The sequence below is a fragment of the Lissotriton helveticus genome, chromosome 5_1 (assembly GCF_964261635.1).
Source record: "Lissotriton helveticus chromosome 5_1, aLisHel1.1, whole genome shotgun sequence".
NCBI lineage: Eukaryota > Metazoa > Chordata > Amphibia > Caudata > Salamandridae > Lissotriton > Lissotriton helveticus.
The window spans coordinates 71,531,251-71,550,384 of NC_136065.1; the positions used below are offsets into that span (position 1 = coordinate 71,531,251).

The 19,134-nt window shown below is 46.3% G+C and overlaps 1 protein-coding gene across 1 annotated transcript in view; it reads right to left on the minus strand.

The window, feature by feature from the left end:
• Nucleotides 1-1,753: 1,753 nt before the first annotated feature.
• Nucleotides 1,754-19,134, minus strand: part of LOC144754142 (uncharacterized) — a 104,309-nt gene continuing 86,928 nt past the window's right edge. Inside the window, exons 8-9 of the mRNA XM_078641722.1 lie at nt 5,328-5,418; nt 1,754-2,087 (exon numbers count right to left, since the gene is read on the minus strand). Of these exons, the coding sequence (XP_078497848.1) occupies nt 5,363-5,418 (56 nt within the window). The 3' untranslated portion in view covers nt 1,754-2,087; nt 5,328-5,362. The remainder of the gene's footprint in view (nt 2,088-5,327; nt 5,419-19,134) is intronic.

Here is a 19,134-nt window from a genome sequence, read left to right on the forward strand (position 1 = left end):
TTGCTTATGAGAAAGCAAATTTGCTGTTTAATATGGAGTAGAGAAGTGAAAGTGTGACATGCACGCATTGTGGTGAAACGCTGGGATGTAAAGAGATGCTATCGAAATTCGCGATGACAGAATGCAATGCAAAAGAAAGTAACGTGGGATTATGCTCTGTTCTATGATTTATTACCAAGGGCAAAATTAAAAGCGCAAAAGCGTATTAGAATTAGAAAATGGTAGTACGCTACCTTGTGGAGTAATGCCCTGTTATAAGATTATTAAGGTAGCACTGCCGCGAGCATTACGATAATTGATTGTGGAGTGCCAAGTGCTGGAGGGCATGTGTGTGGGCTGTTCAATACTGTAAATTTGCAAGAACATTTTTAATGTGGCAAAGATCAGCTCAACAGAAAAGCTATATGATGTTGGTATGAAAAATCCCATTAGTACCGTGTTTACATCTCATCAATAAACATGCTGAGGCAATGCTCAATTTGTTTTACAGCACAACTTTTTCCAAAGGCAGAAACAACAAGCCAGCGAGTGGTGCGAGAACAAGCACACAAGTGGTGCGCGCACACGCGCGCGAGTGCCACAGCGAGACATCTGTTTTGCATTATGGGTCAGGATAATGCAAAACAGATGTCAGCCGTGCGGGTAACAGACACCAGTAGGCCGTGGGCGGGGCAAATGCGGGACGTGCTCCCGGATTTGCCCAATTGCGTGCTGTCTTTGTTAGAAAGACGCACGCAATGCTCAATAGCCTGCAACAATAACAAAATCACACGCACGAGCGTGTGGTCAGCTTTCAGAAGCCCCAACATGAAGTCTCTCATTGCGCAGGCAGCGCTGCGCACTGCAACGCTAGGCGCAAGAACTAAAAAGGACTCAAGACCTGATTATTTGAGTGAGCACGGACAGCAGTATTCTCACAGCTCCTGGATACCCAAGCAGGTGAATAGCAGCGCATTATAAATCGAGAATGGATTGGATTGGAAGAGGACCACTGTAGCATCTGGCAAGGCATTTACTTGGGGAACTAGTGACTGAAGAGGGAGAGAAAGAGAGGTAGAGCGAGATCGAGAGGAAGGGGTAAACAGAGAGAGTTTGAGAAAAGCAGATAGTGGGTAGCTGGCATCTACTGACGGTGGAGGGGGTGGGCAAACAACATTTTAAAAAAAGAAAAAAACTTACAGATTGTGAAAGACAACGTCCTCCTCACTCCAACAACTTCTGCTGAGACTGCAATGCAGGCCCCAGCAAACTCCTTCAATCAATCCAGGCCTGCTCATGTGCTGTTAACCAGCATGTGAGCAGTGCCCTGATTGGTGGGAGCGGTCTCTCTCTCATCACTGCTGAGAGCACTGGATACCTGCACTTGCTCTCAACCAAGCGGTCTTAAAACACTCTAAAGTGCGCATGTCTGGCTCGCAAGACGGCCGGCCAAAGAGACGTGTGCACTTTGAAAAAGCGCAAAGACAGCCCTCTGCCCACTACTACCCCCTGCTCACTCAGCAGTCCTCGCTCCACCCCGAGACTCGGTTCAGGACAAAACGATAAAATAAAATGGTAATCAATTACCATTTTATTTTTTATCCCTGCGGCTTTGTGGGGTTCGTAAGTGGGACGATGTTCCTCCGCTCCAATGAAGGAGCCACCACCGAAAGCAGAGAGTGAGAAGCAGAGCGCGTGTGTGTGCCTCACGGTAAGTGCTGTGTACGCCGATCAATAGTGCTCGAACTTCCATTGAGAGTCGATTAATTCTCGGTTTAGTTTTAAATAGTTTATTTCTCATTGCTTACACACATGCTTAACACACAAGCAGTTTGTTGATTGGTAGGGAGAAGAAAGCAGCCCATAGTATGTGTCCTTGGTAATGAGGTGGAGCCATGTTTGTGGGAGCGCGTCACCACCACGCGTCGAAGGGTTGGCCTCCGCAATGCGCAGCCTGAGGTGTGATCCCTTGCAGGGCCATCGCTGGACTCGCCCAGTAGAGTACCTTGGCTGTCTTCAGTTGGTTTGATAAGTCTGTAGGCTGCACTTCCACCTCATCTGTAGGTCTGTTGCTGGTCACCGCAGCATGAGGGTCAGTCGAAGGGCTCCTGCAGGGGGGAGGCATGTTGTTACATTAGAGTGGTATAATCCCGCCCCACTAATAGGACAGACTCCCACCACCCTCACAGCCCCAAAGCAGTGTGCACCACGCTTCACGCTTTCCTACGTTTTTACTCATGAGAACCCAGTGCAGCAGCAGGCAGCCAATAAGCACCCAATGCAACAGTATGCAGCCAATGAGCACCCAGTGCAACAGTATGCAGCCAATGAGCACCCAGTGCAACAGTATGCAGCCAATGAGCACCCAGTGCAACAGTATACAGCCAATAAGCACCCAGTGCAACAGTATACAGCCAATGAGCACCCAGTGCAACAGTATACAGCCAATGAGTGCCCAGTGCAACAGTATACAGCCAATGAGTGCCCAGTGCAACAGTATACAGTCAATGAGTGCCCAGTGCAACAGTATACAGCCAATGAGTGCCCAGTGCAACAGTATGCAGCCAATGAGTGCCCAGTGCAACAGCTGGCAATTCAAGAGAATGAAGGGTATTTTATTATTCTGTCTCCCCTTCCAACGTCACCTCAAGCTGCACACTCCCAGAACCTGTGATCCAGGTGATGCACTCTACATGTCCCTTAACCCAGGTGATGCTCTGTATCTGTCCCTTCAAGCCAAGTGGTACACTGTAGTCGTCCCTGTAACCCAGGTGATGCGCTGTACCTATCCCTGTAACTCAGGTGATGCGCTGAATCTATTCCTGTAACCCAGGTGATGCACATTACTTGTCCCATAACCCTAATGTCAGCTGTTCTGGCCCATTTAGCCCACATGATGCGCTGTACTTGTGCCTGTAACCCAGATGATGCGCTGTACCTATCCTTGTAACCCAGGTGATGTGCAGTACCTGTCCCTGGAACCCTGACGATGAGCTGTTCTGGTCCCTTTAGCCCAAATGATGCGCTGTTCCTGTATCTGTAACTCAGGTGATGCGCTGTACCTGTCCCAGTAACCCAGGTGATGAGTTGTTCCGGTCCCTTTATCCCACATGATGCGCTGTACCTGTCCTTGTAACCAGGTGATGCGCTGTACCTGTCTCTGTAACCCATGTGATGCGCTGTATCTCTTCCTGTAACCCAGGTGATACGCTGTACTTGTCCCTGAAACCCAGGTGATGTGCTGTACCTGTCCTTCTAACCCAGTGATGCGCTGTACCTGTCATTGTAACCCAGGTGATGCGCTGTACCTGTCCTTGTATCCGAGGTGATGCGCTGTACCTGTCCCTGTAACTCTAATGATGAGATGTTCCCTTTGGCCCAAAAAATGGGCTGTACTTGTGCCTCTAACCAAGATGATGTGCTCTACCTGTCTCTGTAATCCTGATAATGCGCTGTACCTGTCCTTCTAACCCAGATGATGTGCTGTACGTGTCCCTGTAACACTGATGATGAGCTATTCCGGTCCCTTTATCCTAAATGATGCACTGTATCTGTCCTTTGTAACGCAAGAGATGCGCTGTACCTGTCCCTGTAACCCAGGTGATGCACTGTACCTGTCCCAGTAACCCATGTGATGTGCTGTATCTCTTCCTGTAACCCAGGTGATACCCTGTACCTGTCCCTGAAACCCAGGTGATGTGCTGTACCTGTCCTTGTAACCCAGGTGATGCGCTGTACCTGTCCTTGTAACCCAGGTGATGCACTGTACCTGTCATTGTAACACAGGTGATGCACTGTACCTGTCCTTGTAACCTAAGTGAGGCGCTGTACTTGTCCTTGTAACCCAGGTGATGTGCAGTACCTGTCCCTGTAACCCAGGTGATGTGCAGTACCTGTCCATGTAACCCAGGTGTTGCGCTGCATCTCTTTCTGTAACCCAGGTGATACGCTGTACCTGTCCTTGTAACCCAGGTGATGTACTGTACCTGTCCCTGAAACCCAGGTGATGCGCTGTACCTGTCCTTGTAACCCAGGTGATGCGCTGTACCTGTCCTTGTAACCCAGGTGATGCACTGTACCTGTCATTGTAACCCAGGTGATGCACTGTACCTGTCCTTGTAACCTAGGTGAGGCGCTGTACTTGTCCTTGTAACCCAGGTGATGTGCAGTACCTGTCCCTGTAACCCAGGTGATGTGCTGTACATGTCCATGTAACCCAGGTGTTGCGCTGCATCTCTTTCTGTAACCCAGGTGATACGCTGTACCTGTCCTGTGTAACGCAAGTGATGCGCTGTACCTGTCCCTGTAACCCAGGTGATGCACTGTACCTGTCCCAGTAACCCATGTGATATGCTGTATCTCTTCCTGTAACCCAGGTGATAAGCTGTACCTGTCCCTGAAAACCCAGGTGATGCGCTGTACCTGTCCTTGTAACCAGGTGATGCACTGTACCTGTCCCAGCAACCCATGTGATGCGCTGTATCTCTTCCTGTAACCCAGGTGATACCCTGTACCTGTACCTGAAACCCAGGTGATGCGCTGGACCTGTCCTTGTAACCCAGGTGATGCGCTGTACCTGTCCTTGTAACCCAGGTGATGCACTGTACCTGTCCTTGTACCCAGGTGATGCACTGTAACTGTCATAGTAACCCAGATGATGCGCTGTACCTGTCCTTGTAACCCAGGTGATGTGCAGTACCTGTCCCAATAACCCATGTGATGGGCTGTATCTCTTCCTGTAACCCAGGTGATACCCTGTACCTGTCCTTTTAACTCAGGTGATGCACTGTACCTGTCCTTGTAACCCAGGTGATGTACTGTACCTTTCCTTGTAACCCATGTGATACGCTGCACCTGTCATTGTAACCCAGGTGATGCGCTGCACCTGTCCTTGTAACACAGGTGATGCGCTGCACCTGTCTTTGTATCCCAGGAGATGTGCTGTACCTGTCCTTGTAACCCAGGTGATACGCTGTACCTGTCTTTGTATGCCAGGTGATGCGCTGTACCTGCTCTTAGAACCCAGGTGATGCGCTGTAACTGTCTTGTAACCCAGGTGAAGTGCTGCACCTGTCCTTGTAACCAAAGTGATGTGCTGTACCTGTCTTTGTAACCCAGGTGAAGCACTGTACCTGTCTCTGTAACCCAGGTAATACTCTGCACATGGCCTGAAACCCAGGTGATGCACTGTTTCTCTTCCTGTAACCCAGGTGATGCTCTGCACCTGTCCCAGACACTCAGTTAATGCGCTGTATCTGTCCCTGTAACCCAGTTGATGCACTGTATCTGTCCCTGTAAACCAGGTGATGCCCTGTACCTGTCCTTGTAACCCAGGTGATGCACTGTACCTGTATGTGGTGCCTCGGATGCTGGAATACCAAGCTCATACTTTCACTGGAGCACTTTGGTGGCCTTTTACTCCTGATGAGTCACCAGGACCTGAAATAAACACAAAGTACATGTTACACTATGAACATTTAGAAGCCATAGCCAACCCAAGATGGCGACAATCAACCCCTTTGCAGAGAAGCCTCTGGGACCATAAACATATCAGTAATCACCACCCTATGTCTTCAAGGTCGCCTCACCGTTTTGGCGACAGACTAGCTTAGTGGCTGGGGTCAATCTTCCTTTGCAGAGGGTATCCCCCCATACTGATGCTTCCCCCCGCATCTCTCCCTGCAGGAGGAGTGATCTCCCCAGTGGATGCCTCTGTGCGGAGTGCCTGGGATTTGAGGACAGAGACATACGGCCAGTGGAGCCGTGATGCGATTGTGCGGAGTCCAGTGATTGTTCAACCTGGTCATCTAGAATCGAGCCATATAGCAATGCAGCTGGGCAATACCGATTGGATTGTCGGAGGACCCATTTTAAGGAATACTGTGGAAACTCCATCACAAGCAACACCTTAACAAATATGTTGTCTTTGTGACTCTTTCTATCATAGATATTCTCTACACTCTACCTCAACGATTCGGATTAACTGTATATCGTGAGAAATCAATCAACGATGTTAAAGTGTGTGTCGTGTAAATTCTATAGATGACCACATAGATACCCATGATCAGTGGACCACGGGAGAAGAGCGTAGTTTTCTTCCATATGTGGTTTTTGCCATTTTAAGCAAGAGACCACTTCTTTTGGGTCTCAATATAATTTTATTCGATAAAATGAAATAATTTCTGTCCTGAAGAAGGCAAAGAAACATTTTGCCGAAACGTTGCGTCGACAATTTCAGGTTTTTTTTCCTTTTATTTGTAAGAACCAGCAAAGACAGGAGTCATAATACAATAATATCACACGGTACATAAACAAATTCATAGATGATACGTTCTCACATTTTTGGAGGGGTACGGAATGAAAAAGAAGAATAAAGAATTCACAGAAAAGAAGGTAGTTTTAAGTAGTTCATCATTGCCCTGTGCAAAGCCCCCTCCTCCAGTTAGTGATGGGCTGCCAAATCGCCTTGCCACGCATAGCGGATTTTAACACTCTAGTAGCATAGATGGCGCTTTCCTGATTGAAGACACCAAGGAGGCGGGCTAGCCACATTTGAAAGCTCGTGGATCTGAGTCTTTCCACCGTGCTGCTAGTATTACCCTGAGAACTGCAGAGCCTATAAAGAGCATTGCCTCTTCATCTCTATTCAAACTGAGTGTATTATCGGTGCCTAGCAGATACAGAGTGGGGGAGTCAGGTATTTTATGACCGAACACTTCTTCCCAGAATTCGCAAATCATTCTTTTAATTAGTGTTAGTTCATCACACTCACTAAACATGTGTATTAATGTTGCGGGGCCTTTAAGACATCTAGGGCAGTGATCGTTCTCCCTTTTAACCCAAGCATGTAGCTTAGCAGGGGTGAAATACAAATTATATATGGTTTTGTAAGTCTGGGCTTTTAAGCTAGCTGACATAAGTAAGCGTGATGATAAATATAAACTCATATCGATATCTATGTTTGGGTTGTCAAGTTTGTCTGCCCAGGCAGATTCTGTATGTTCTTTATCATCTTGTAGTTTTTCCAGCAGTTGGCCATAGATTGTACCTGTTCTTGTAGCCTTTTTAGCTATGGTATCGATAATTTCAATTCTCCCCAGGTTGATATTGGGGGCCTTAACTTTGAGCATAGTATGAGTCTGGATAAATTTGAGGTAGTGCCCATTTGGAAGGTGAATTGTTTTTTGTAGGTCTGCAAAGGTAGAGAGAAGGTTCCCCCTCAGAAGGTCGCCTACTGAGGTAATTCTCAAGGATTCCCATTTCTTTGCGATGGCATCATACCATAGTTCGGGGAGTAGGTTAGAGTGCATTAGGGGAGTATATCTATTGAACTTTGGAATATGCATATATTTAGCTGTTCTTGACCAAATTTTCCACGCGCTGGAGATGACTTTGAATTTATTCTTTCTGTAAAGCTTCCCTCCACTTGCCTCAGAAAGAGTCCTTTGGCCTTCTGACCTAGGGACAGCTCATAAATTGACGGGAGTGATGCAGCCTCGAGATCTTCTGAAATAGGATTGGAATAAAGAAGCGGGGCCATTTTTTGGAGAAATGAAGCCCAGAAGTAAAACAAAATATTGGGGACTGCTAATCCTCCTCTATTATGAGGGAGTGACAGAAGCTTCAGGGATCTTCTAATTTTATCCTGTTGCCACATAAATTTAGACATAAAAGATTCTAGTGCTTTAAAGACCTTCTCATCAGGAGTCAAGGGAATATCTCGAAAGAGATAAAGCACCCTAGGGAGGATATTCATCTTTAAAAAATGTCCTCTGTCGATTATTGATAGATGCAGGCTATTTACCCGGTCTAAGTCTTTCCTTATAATGTTTAGTAAGGGCTCATAGTTGAGTTTCGGGATTTGTATGACATCCCGACTTATACTGGCACCTAGATATGTAGCTTTATCGGTTTTCCTACGGTTGTTGCAGACGACATTATCCGTACACAGCACGATTGTTTTGTCTTTATTTAACGAATACCCAGAGTAAAGGCCGTAAACTTGTGTTACTGCCTCTATTTCAGACATTGCCTCGGAGGGGTTAGGTGTTAATACCGCAATGTCATCGGCATAAACCAATACCTTAGTTTCAAATTGGTTAACCACTATAGGTGTAATTAACGTTTTTTTTTAAAGTTTCAAAATTAAAGGATTTATATAGAGGGCAAATAATATTGGGGAACAGGGACAGCCTTGTCGTGTGCCTCTTGATACATTTATTATGCTAGATTCAGAACCCATTATTTTCAATTTTGCTTTAGGGTCAATGTACATAGCCATTATGGATTTGACAAATTTAGGGCCAAAATTATTCCGGGTCAGTGTTGCCCATAGAAAATTCCAGGACACACGATCGAAGGCCTTCTCGGCGACCAGAAGAATCATCGACATCCTGCCTCCCGTTGCAGACATTATATCAAACAGGGAGATGGCTCTCCGAGTATGATCTGTCGTGCCTTTGCCTGGGATAAACCCATGCTGCCATGGGGAGACCAAATGTTCGATGACCCGCCCGAGCCGGATGGCCATTATTTTAGCATATAATTTGGAGTCAGAATTAATTAGGGAAATTGGGCGATAGGATGATATTTGATCCGGAGGTTTGCCCTTTTTTGGAAAGATAATTATGTTTGTTTCTCTCCATGACATAGGAGGAGTACCGCTCCATTGTATCCCTAAGAATAGATCGTATATCAGCGGAACTAGGGTATGGCTGAGGATTTTATATAATTCAAGGTGAATTTTATCCGGGCCCGCAGCTTTCCCAGAGGCCGGCGAGGACAGGGCAAGCTGAACTTCTGTAAGTGTAATTTCTTTCTCAAGGTCTTCCCTGATGTTATCGTCGAGAGTATTACTTGCCTCGGGACGATCGAGAAGATTACTCAAAAAACACATCTGATTCTGCCCTACTGGTTATTTTATCATCCTGATAGAGGGTCTGGTAATATTGTTGGAAAGCGTTGATTATATCAGGTTTTTGTGTAAGCGTCCGATCTCCTAATTGTATGTTTGTGATGGCATTATATGAGATTTGCTGGCGCGTATGTAGTGCGAGTTGTTTGCCAACCTTTTCACCATTCTCATATACTTCTTTCCAATGTGTTTTATACGTCTCAGCAGCTTTCTGAGTCAAGCCAGAGTTAAGCTTGGTTTTTAAAACTAGCAGGTGATACATAACAAGCTTCCCATTCTCACCTTACGCTATTTGCGCAATATGTTCTTCCTCAGCTCTGGCCAATTCTCCCAGTTTCTGAAGGTACCCTATGCTGTTTGCTTCCGTATTCTAGCTTGGTAGCTAGTTGTTTCACCTCTTAGAGCAGTTTTAAAGCAATCCCACACAACATTCCTAGAAGCACTGTAACTATTTATGTAAAAAAACTCTTGAGCCCAACTAGTGATGTGCCTAATATATTCCTTGTTGGCTAGCAGCTTCCTATCAAAGGTCCAGCTTATGCGTTCTCTCTTAGCGGTTGTAATATTAACTGTGAGGGAGAGCACATTGTGGTCGGAGATGATTTTAGGTTCTTTATTAATTGTAGCGTGGCTGGCTAGATCGTTTGTAGTAAATAAATAATCAATCCTAACATATTTGTGATGAGGGCAGGAGTAATATGTGTAACCAGGGTCAGGGTAGTTTTTAAGCACCCATATGTCGCTTAGGCCAAAGCTGTCGCAGAGTCTACTGATAGCTTTAAAAACTCGTGGTTTACGACCAGAATAGTGTGGTTGTGCATGGAAGTTGAATTGGGGGCCTAGCGAGATGTTTAGATCACCACATAATATAAGTGGGCCCTGTATAGCAGCAAGTTCTAGCTCCAGTGTCTCAAATATAGTAGGATCGTCTTGATTAGATCCATAAATAGAGCAAATAGTGATACCGAGGCCCAGTTTGATAATAACCCATCTGCCCTGAGCATCTACTAATTAATGGGTGGCTTGTCCCAGAAAAGTTTTAGCATGTACAGCTACCCCCCTAACATTAGACGTTTGTGTGGTACAAGCTAATACATTATATCCCCTAATTTTAAGAAGCTCCCTCTTATCCCAGGGCAGGTGCGTCTCTTGGAGGCAGATAATATCTACTGAGTTTTGGTATGTTATCGCACTCAGACGTTGGCGCTTATCTCTGTCCAAGAGACCTGAAACGTTCCAGGTTCATATGGTTAACTTCCCCATAATGATGTATTTCGTAGCTCATATTGTGCCTGTATTCTCAACTCGCAGTGAGTTCCGTAGTTTTTTTTTTTCTAACTTAACCTTGATTGCAATATTTTCGGAGAATGTCATTGATTGAGTAGAAAAAGTGGCTCCTGACTTGGTTCTGGTTCTGTTTTTTCCTTTTTTACAGCCTTCCCCCCGCCCTCCCTTGAGCCCCCCCTACCCCCACCTCCCATTGAGAAGTCCTGGGTCATGCACCCAGGTGTAGGCATCAGTGAAGACAGTACGTCCCAGCTTGCCCCGTGGCTTGATCGTCAGTAGGTACTTTTTGGGTAGATAGGATAAAGATAAGTTAGTTCACTTAGTTATTAAACCAGCCAAAATATTAAGAAAAACTTTCCCCCTCTGTTTAGTCTTTCATCGTTGTACCCCCGGTGTCTAGACCACTGGCGTGAATGTTTGTTTTTAAATACTTTGGTCCTTCAACCATTTTACTGTTCTTTAGAGCCTTTTTGTTGTTTTCCGGTGTTTTGCTTAGCGATCTCTGTGATTTCTTTAAGGTAGGATTCAGCCTGGATTTCGCTAAAAAAGCTTTTAGTTGTTCCCTTGTAAATGACTTTGAGACGGGCCGGATGTTGTAAGAACATGGTTGCTCCGATTTGCTCAAATGGGGTGAACAATTGCCTCATTCTCCACCTCCGTTCTACTGTGCCGTGGGCGAAGTATGGGCACGCGAAAAAGGTAAAACCTTTATATTCTTTCTTATTTGTAGGTCTGGCAATGTCGTAGATTGTTTCCCTTAAGATGAAAATCCCGAAGTTGACCAACATGGCTCTTGGGTATTGTGGGGTTTTATGTGCGCGTTTAGGGAGAACCAAGGGGAAGCGATGTGCGCGTTGGATTTAGCTGTTCATATTCCAGGCTTGGAGTTCGGGAAAAGTTGTTTTTAGGAGATTTGCCATGAAGCCCCTTGGATCGGTTCCCACCGCACCTTCGGGGATGGCAAGAAAGCGCAGGTTGTTCCTCCTGCCTCTGTTTTCGAGATCTTCTACTTTTTGCATCAGATCTTTAATAATTCCTTTGTGCTCTTTTTCTTGAGTTTGGAGCTTGGTGACGTCGGACTCAAGATTTTCTGTGTGAGTTTCGACAGAAGCCATTCGATTAGAGATTTCAGAGCATGTTTGGCCTACTTTTTGCACAGTGCCTTGAAGTTTTTGTATGGCCTCATGATTCCTATTGCTGTCCATTTTAACATCTTTGTGAAAAAGTTTGATGGAATTTAACACTTCGCTCAATGATGGCTCAGTTGAGTTTCCCAATCCGCCGCTGTAGTCTTCGTGGTGTTGTGAGGTATTTGCTTCTGGATCCCCCATACTGCGCATGCATGATTCAGATTTTCTAGTATTTTTTGAGGTTGAGTTATTCCGTGTGTTGTTAGGTTTTTCTTTAGCTTGCTCCGCATTGCTCCCGGGATCTGTGGTTTCATCGTATGACATTTTGTGGTGCCTTCTGTGTCTTGTTCTTTTTTTTCCAGCCTTTTCTTTGGAGTGGTATTTTGAGAGGGTGCCCCTGATTTCACTAGGACTGTGAAGTCAGCGACCTCCAAGGTTGTTACTGCTAGTTTATGGCTAGAGCTTCTTTCCGTTAGGTCGTCTTCCTCGCCTGCCTCACTTGAGTCACTTGTCACGCTAGAGATAAATACTCCTGTCTCATATATATCTGAGTCAGACTCTTCGGCGGATACTTTGTACTCTAGAGGTCGTTTTCTACCCGGAGACGATGTTTGTGCCATGGAGGAAGGGTGTTCGGGTCTCGGGGGTTCAGTTGGGAGTATAGGCAGGAGATCACTTTCCTCGGAAGTGATTGTGGGTGAGGTAGCGCTTTTGATTTCTTTCACTTTTAGATTTTTTGCTGGATTGTTCTGCCCTTCCTTGGATATTGGGGTAAATATGTTCGAAATCCGGGGCTGAGAATCTCCCTGTTGTCCCGTGATTTTTGCAGCCGCTTTCAAGTTTTTAATAGTCTGTAGTCTCTTCGCCTTTTTGGCCAATAACTCCAAGTTATCGTTGTCATTATCGTATACTTCGGTAGCCATTACTATCTTTTTCATTTGCCTTCTCTTTGCCTTTCATTTTATCCTTGTCTATATCCTTGTCCGTATCCTTTTCTGTTTTTTTTCCCGTGGTCTTGTCTGTGTTTTTTCCCGTGTTTTTATTTTTATTTTTGTCCTTGCCTTTAGATTTGTCAATACTGCGGCCGCTGTTTTTCTCCTCGTGGTTTTCTTTGACCTTGGACCCTCTAGTTTCTGGTCGTTTCTGAAGTCCTTTGATTTCTGGACATTGTTAGAGTTTTGTTTCTCTGAGGCTACTTTTGGAGACTCTTCTGGCGCCTCCGGGTCCATTAGATGTATAGTTGATTCGATAATCTGTTCAGTTATTTGCTCACATGCTTGTCCCCCGGGCTCCCGCGAGATCAGCCATGTCGTATGTCTGATTCTGAATCTGTAGCTGAGCCAAGACCTGGACTGAAGCTTGCCCACTCAGCTGTGTCTGAGTATGTCTTTGTGTTGTCGATGAGGATGTTGCAGTGGCTGTTAAGGCTATGATGGGGAGTTTAAAGAGTTTCGGGCCCTTTACTACCACTGTTGCCACTGATGTCGCTGATGCCAATCTGGTAGTTATTATGTATGTTCGTAAATCTTCAAAAAGCCTGCCCTCTTATTGCAATTCTTTCGTTCTCACCAACAGCAGCTCTAGTTAAATATTGTTCGGGCTTTAGCTTTAGCCGGTATAGCATTGGCTTTAGTCCAGGTCGCCCGTGATGTAAGCATCACAGAGACAGACATCCGAGTGGCCGTTGTTGGTGCCCTTGTTGGCCCCCCCAGCTTTCACCCTGCCACAAGTGTCTATTTTTTTCTTTTTTTTTAAAGTCTGTAGAGTCTGTTCAGGGCCCGCTCTCTAGCAATTCTTCAGGATTTTGTTTGAACTCTTTCAAAAGTGTTATGAGCCCCTTTTATTCAGCAGGCTCTTGAGTAGGCAAATGATGCTTGAGAATCTGACCTGGAGGCGAGCCGGCCGAGTGCTTGATTTTAACTGTAGGGCAGCGGCTAAAGGGCAGAATGAAGGGTGGGATGCAGCAGGATGCGGGTTGTGCGATATCGATGCTGAAATCACAATGAACACAGTGCGTACTGCTAGTCAAGTTACTTTACGTTTGCTTCACACCTCTCTGGCTGCCTGACCGGGCCCGGGCCCGGGCCCGGGCCCGGGGCCTAATCAGGGATCAACAGTCGTGGATTTATCCCTTCCTCAATGCAGTGATAAAAGAACCCAGTGAGAAAAACTTCAGTCTTTCCAGTATAATATAGGCTTTTGGCCAGGCTGTCCGGGGTTTGATTTTCACAGCCACCGAGTGCCCACTGCTGGTGCCCTTATCCCCAGTTTTTTTTTTTTAAGATGACCGTATTTGCCTGACACAAGTATTTACCATGATCAAACACCCCGCACAATTCTATAGCTCAGGGTTTCTCAAGTTTCTCAGCTCATCTATGCTTTGTCTTAGCCGACCTCGGCTTATTTTGGCTTTATTTTGCGTAATTACACCACAACCCTGAGATCTTGCTGTTAGACAGAGCAGTCTGTACCAAACCACGATTATCATCCTTTTCGTACGTAAAACCAGACGTCATGGGCCCTTTTAATCCTCCGGTTCAGAGTGTGCAGATGACAAGAAGGATAAGCCTGGATAGTGTTGTGTTGTGTGGGCCCTAGGCCCACATGGTTGAATGACTGCGACACAGACACCAGGGGGTTCGATGGTTAATGAGCCTCGAGCACGTGCGCTCGGCTCTCTTTATTAGCTGTGTCACGTGGTCTCGTGACATCAGTGATGGGTGGGTGTTAGGTGTTTCATTACAGTAAAACAACTAGACTGTGTCTGCTAGGACACAACATTCCTCCCAAAATTTGATAAAAATTAAGGAAAGACAAAAGTCCGACTCTTTGGGAGAAAATACACAAATATACAATAATTACAAATTTACATTGAGTCTCTTCAGCTGCTTGCTTGATGATGACGGTGGAAATTGCGGCTGAGACTTTATTTCTTCTTGGCTCGAAGTCTTGGTTCTCGGCGGGCGTGCTCTTCTTTACTTGCGCCGTGGAAGTGTGTTAGTCAGTCCACTGAGATCTTGCTTTCGAGGATGACGTCAAACAGGATGACCAGATGTTAGACTTGGATAATGTTATCTTGTGCTGGTCCGTCGGTTTCTTCACTGTAGGCAGCTTGGCTTTACTTGACAAAGGATGGAGTGTTCGAAGGACATTCTTCTCACTAGGACGTCCCTCTCTCAGGTGTTCTCCTGCCACGAGATGTCCCGGAGGCCCTTTTACCAGGTTTCCACTGGGCCGGGTATTATTCCACAGCGTGGCTCCAACTCCACAGTCTGCGTGTGAATGCAGGAGTCGATGGGGGTACTACCTCACAAAGTCCGTAGCTCCACCTGAAGGGTAGTTGTTGGCTCTTGCCTTTGCGCACAAGTTCCTCATCTTCCTGGGACGTGCAGGTAAGACGGCGATGGATTCATCTCTCGTGTCGGGACTCTCTGCCACCGATGTCCCTGAGGCCTTTGCCCCTTGGATCTCCACGGGCTGTTTCCAGACTTCCGCTCGATCCCAAAGGTGGGTGTTACCAATGGTCCGGCCTGTGCTTTCCTGCAGTCCACGGGTCATCGTGGTCTTGTGAATAGGTGCCTGTTCTGTTCTTGGTGTTATCAGTGTTCTCCTGGACGTGCGGGTCACTGTACACGATGTTGTGGTGTGTCACCTCTTCTTCTTCTTGTAGGTGTGTGGACTTGTTACACCTCCCTTCCCCTTTTCCAGAAAGTTGTGGATCTTGGCGTCGTGCCACATGACTTCTTTCTTTATTCTTTTCTTCATGGCATCGTGCCACTATTCTCCCTTCTCCTTTCCGCGACACGGTGCGGTCACCTTTCTTTCTTAGTCTTGCTGGCCAGGCTTCTTCAAGCAGCGTGCACTCCTGCCTGTTTCTGTCTGGTTTTGTCCTGTCTTTAGGACACTGTCTTCTTCTCCACTCTTCAGTGACTGGACCGGTCATTACGATCTTCTGTCTCATCTCCTATTACTTCCAGTTATTGTTGGTGTTGCGTCCGTCTCTCCAGGTCTTCTGATCTCTCAGTTTACGGACGTCTTCTGGCAGGACATATTCATCCTGACTTGGCAGAATTTCTTGGGCGCCCCTCTGGCTTGTCGGATCATCCTTTTCTTCTTGGGTGATATTCTTTGCTACCAGATGGGGTGGACAGCTTCCTCTTTGTGAGTCTTCTCGCTATCCGCGATCATTGGGATCGCCATGTGCTTCTGCTGCAGTGCTTTTTGCGTTGGCGCAGTTTCTCCTGCGCTCTTCGTGTGCTCTGCATTTCCGGAGGGTTAACTTTACCTCTCCATCGACCTTCTCCGGTGGGTGCACTTCACGTGCGCGCTTCCGGTGAGGCTCTTTAGCTTCTTGGGGCGTTGACCGTGCTTGGTTGTTTCGCCTCCTTTTGGCTGGGGGTAACTTTGCGTTACTCTTCCAGTGCACGTCAGTGTGCAGTGTAGTGGCAAGTTCTTGCTTCACTTGGTACCGTCATGATACATTTTCAGTGTGGCTTTGTTCCTTGCGGTTGATTTGATTCCTTGGGCGTTGTCGCTTTTCCACTTGCGTGTCGCACTTTTCTCCTTCACACTTGGGTACTTGCCTCGCAAATCTTCTGGTGCTTTGGGTGTGGCTTCCTTACTTTCAGGCGCTGTCCTGTACTGTCCGCGTCCGGGGTACACTTGCGTTCTTCCAGTTGGTTGCCTTTGGATCTTGCTGCTTGCGGTAGACGTTTCTGACTTTCCCTCGACGTCCAGCGTGAGGTTGTCTCTTCTGCGTTTGCGATGAACACCTGTGGCCACAGGCGTCACTTCTGCAGTGGTGATGGGTCTCCGTCCGCGTCGCTGCAGGCTTGCTTCACCTCTGTAGGCTTTCCCTTGTGCTGTCTTGTGCTTGTTTCCTTTATTGTGCTTCATTTGGTGCAGTACCATCCAATGTCCAGTAGATGGCAGTGTATTCCACTTTGCTGGCAGTCTTTCTCGTTTTGTTCCCTGAAGCTTATTGTTTGCTTCTTGGTGCAGGTTAAATTATTCCTTTTCCTGTCGGGGAACCTGCTGCTGAGGGAGTTGCCAGTGCTGGGCATTGTGTTTCAGGCTTGATGATGCCAGGTGAGTACTTTATTATTTATTTAACTTTCAGCCTCCCCCTGCCTCATTTCTGCCTGCTGTCAGGGAGGGGGCTCTTGCAGGCTGTCTGACCTAGTTCCTTCTGTGCTCTCTCGCCCCCTGCGCAAGGAGGGGCAGGAGCTGTTGCCGAGTCCTGCTTGAAGTGGCCTCGGGGTGCCGCTGTGATGCGTGCAAGTTTCCTGTCCATCACCAGCACCCGGCAGCGCGGACATGCTTTGCCCTCACTTGTTTTGCCCTGACGTGGTCTCGTGACATCAGTGATGGGTGGGTGTTAGGTGTTTCATTACAGTAAAACAACTAGACTGTGTCTGCTAGGACACAACAGATAGGGGGCCGGCCGAATGTTCGATCGGAGCGCGTTGGAGCGCGGCGCAGGGCAGTATGGAGCCGAGGAGAGTGAGCCACAGATTGCACTGAGCCACGGCGGTGACACGGCTGTTCTTACTCGCTGCTCCTCCTTCCCGCACCTGCTGTCGCTGGTTATCGCCGTTTATCGATCACCGAGTGTAACCTCTTAGCACTCCAGCAGCCCGGCAGGTTAGTGATGATTAGGATGTGTGGGTATGGGTAAATATCCTTTACAACGCAACTTTTACCACGCAGTGCCTTTACGACACAACTTTTACAACGCAAACCATTACAACGCATTGCGCTGGGGGGCGCTCTAGGATAGGAAATAGGTTTAATTTACTATCCAACACCTTCCCTACTATCCACGGGGACTGGAGTTGGAATAGTAAATTAAACTATTCACTATCCAGCGCCCCAAAGCACTATGCGTTGTAAAGGTATTCGTTGTAAATACCGCGTTGTAAAGGCATGCGATGTAAAAGCATGCGTTGTAATGTCATACATCCGTGGGTATGAGAAGCGGTGAGGTGATGCCGTGGTGAGGCAGTGAAGCAGCAAGGTGATGTCCTGAGAAGTGGAAGCGCAAGAAAGGCTCTCTGGGCATACACGAGGTACGGATAGGATATGGATCTGGATGGGAGACACGCGGTGTTACGGGCAGGGCATTGAAAAAAAAGCGAGTGCCAAGCGCCAGATGCTGTACTCACAGTTGCTCCCAGCCTCGGGGCCTCCCGGGTCTAAGTCCAGATCAGAGGTGCATACTGTGAAGTCGTGTGGGTTTATTTCTCTTTATCTGTTTGCCAGAGCTCAAGTGAAAGAATCCGTGCATCCGTGCACTCCGTGTTTTTCCTCAGTATAGTTCAGTGTAGCATGATGTCGCTCGAGTTATGTGGAAACATGCATCATTGTAGGATTTTGCAATTCCTAAATTGCGAAAATTAAGGAATCGCAATTTAGGAATTGCAAAATCCTATGCATCAAGAAATCTCAAAAGTTTTTGCGATTTCTTAATTTTCTGTATTTGCGATTCCTTAATTGCGAATCGCAATTTAGGAATGGCATTACATTGATTCCTATGGGCCTAGAGGCCCATAGGAATCAATGGGAAGGCATTAACTTTTTGCGATTTTCATTTTGCGAATCGCAATTTGTTAATGCATTTCAAGGGTGCTGAGGGGGGTCCAAAGGACCCCCCCTGCACCCTTGAAACGTTTTTTTAAGTGCAAGTTTCACACACACATGTCCAAAGGACATGTGCGTGTGTAACATGACACTTTCAAAAATGCATTTTTGAGTATTTTTGAAAGATTTCGCAAATTAACACGAGGGTCAACCTCGTGTTAATTTGCTCCTCCTATTTGCGAATTCGCATTTTTTTAAACATTCATGCATTGCATTTAAGGAATCGCAAAAATGCGATTCCTTAAATGCAATCGCATTTTTAGAAATCGCAAAAAATTGCGTTTTTTGAAAAATTGTTTAATGCATCCCATAAAGTGATTTTGGAATCGCAAACGGCCGAATTTTCCGATTCGCACCGTTTGCGACTCCAAAATCGATTGATGATGTGCCCGTTGGTCCGTTGCGGCAGACCCCAATTCCAATGCTCCCAGCGCTAGTACTAGTGCCAGTATCTCTCAAGCCCACTGTCCGCTGCAAACATCTTTTCTCTGAAGTCTTTAGTTTCAGTCGGCCACATGCATCATTGTAGGATTTTGCATTTCCTAAATTGCGAAAATTAAGGAATCGCAATTTAGGAATTGCAAAATCCTATGCATCAACAAATCCTAAATTTTTTGGGGATTTCTTAATTTTCGGAATTTGCGATTCCTTAATTGCGAATCGCAATTAAGGAATGGTATTACATTGATTCCTATGGGCCTAGAGGCCCATAGGAATCAATGCATTTTTGCGAATTTTATTTTTGCGAATGACATTTTGTTGATGCATTGCAAGGGTGCGGAGGGGGGTCCAAAGGACCCCCCCTGCACCTTTGAAATGTTTGTTTTAGTGCAAGTTTCACACACACATGTCCAAAGGACATGTGTGTGTGTAACATGACACTTTCCAAAAAGCATTTTTGAGCTTTTTTGCAGAATTTCGCAAATTAACACGAGGGTCAACCTCGTGTTAATTTGCACTTCCTATTTCCAAATTCGCATTTTTTTTAAATTCATGCATTGCATTTAAGGAATCGCACAAATGCGATTCCTTAAATGGAATTGCATTTTTAGGAAATGCAAAAAAAAGCGAGTTTTCTAAAATTGTTTCATGCATCCCAAAAAGTGATTTTGGAATCGCAAACGGCCGATTTTTCCGATTCGCACAGTTTGAGACTCCAAAACCACTTGATGCATGTGGGGGTTA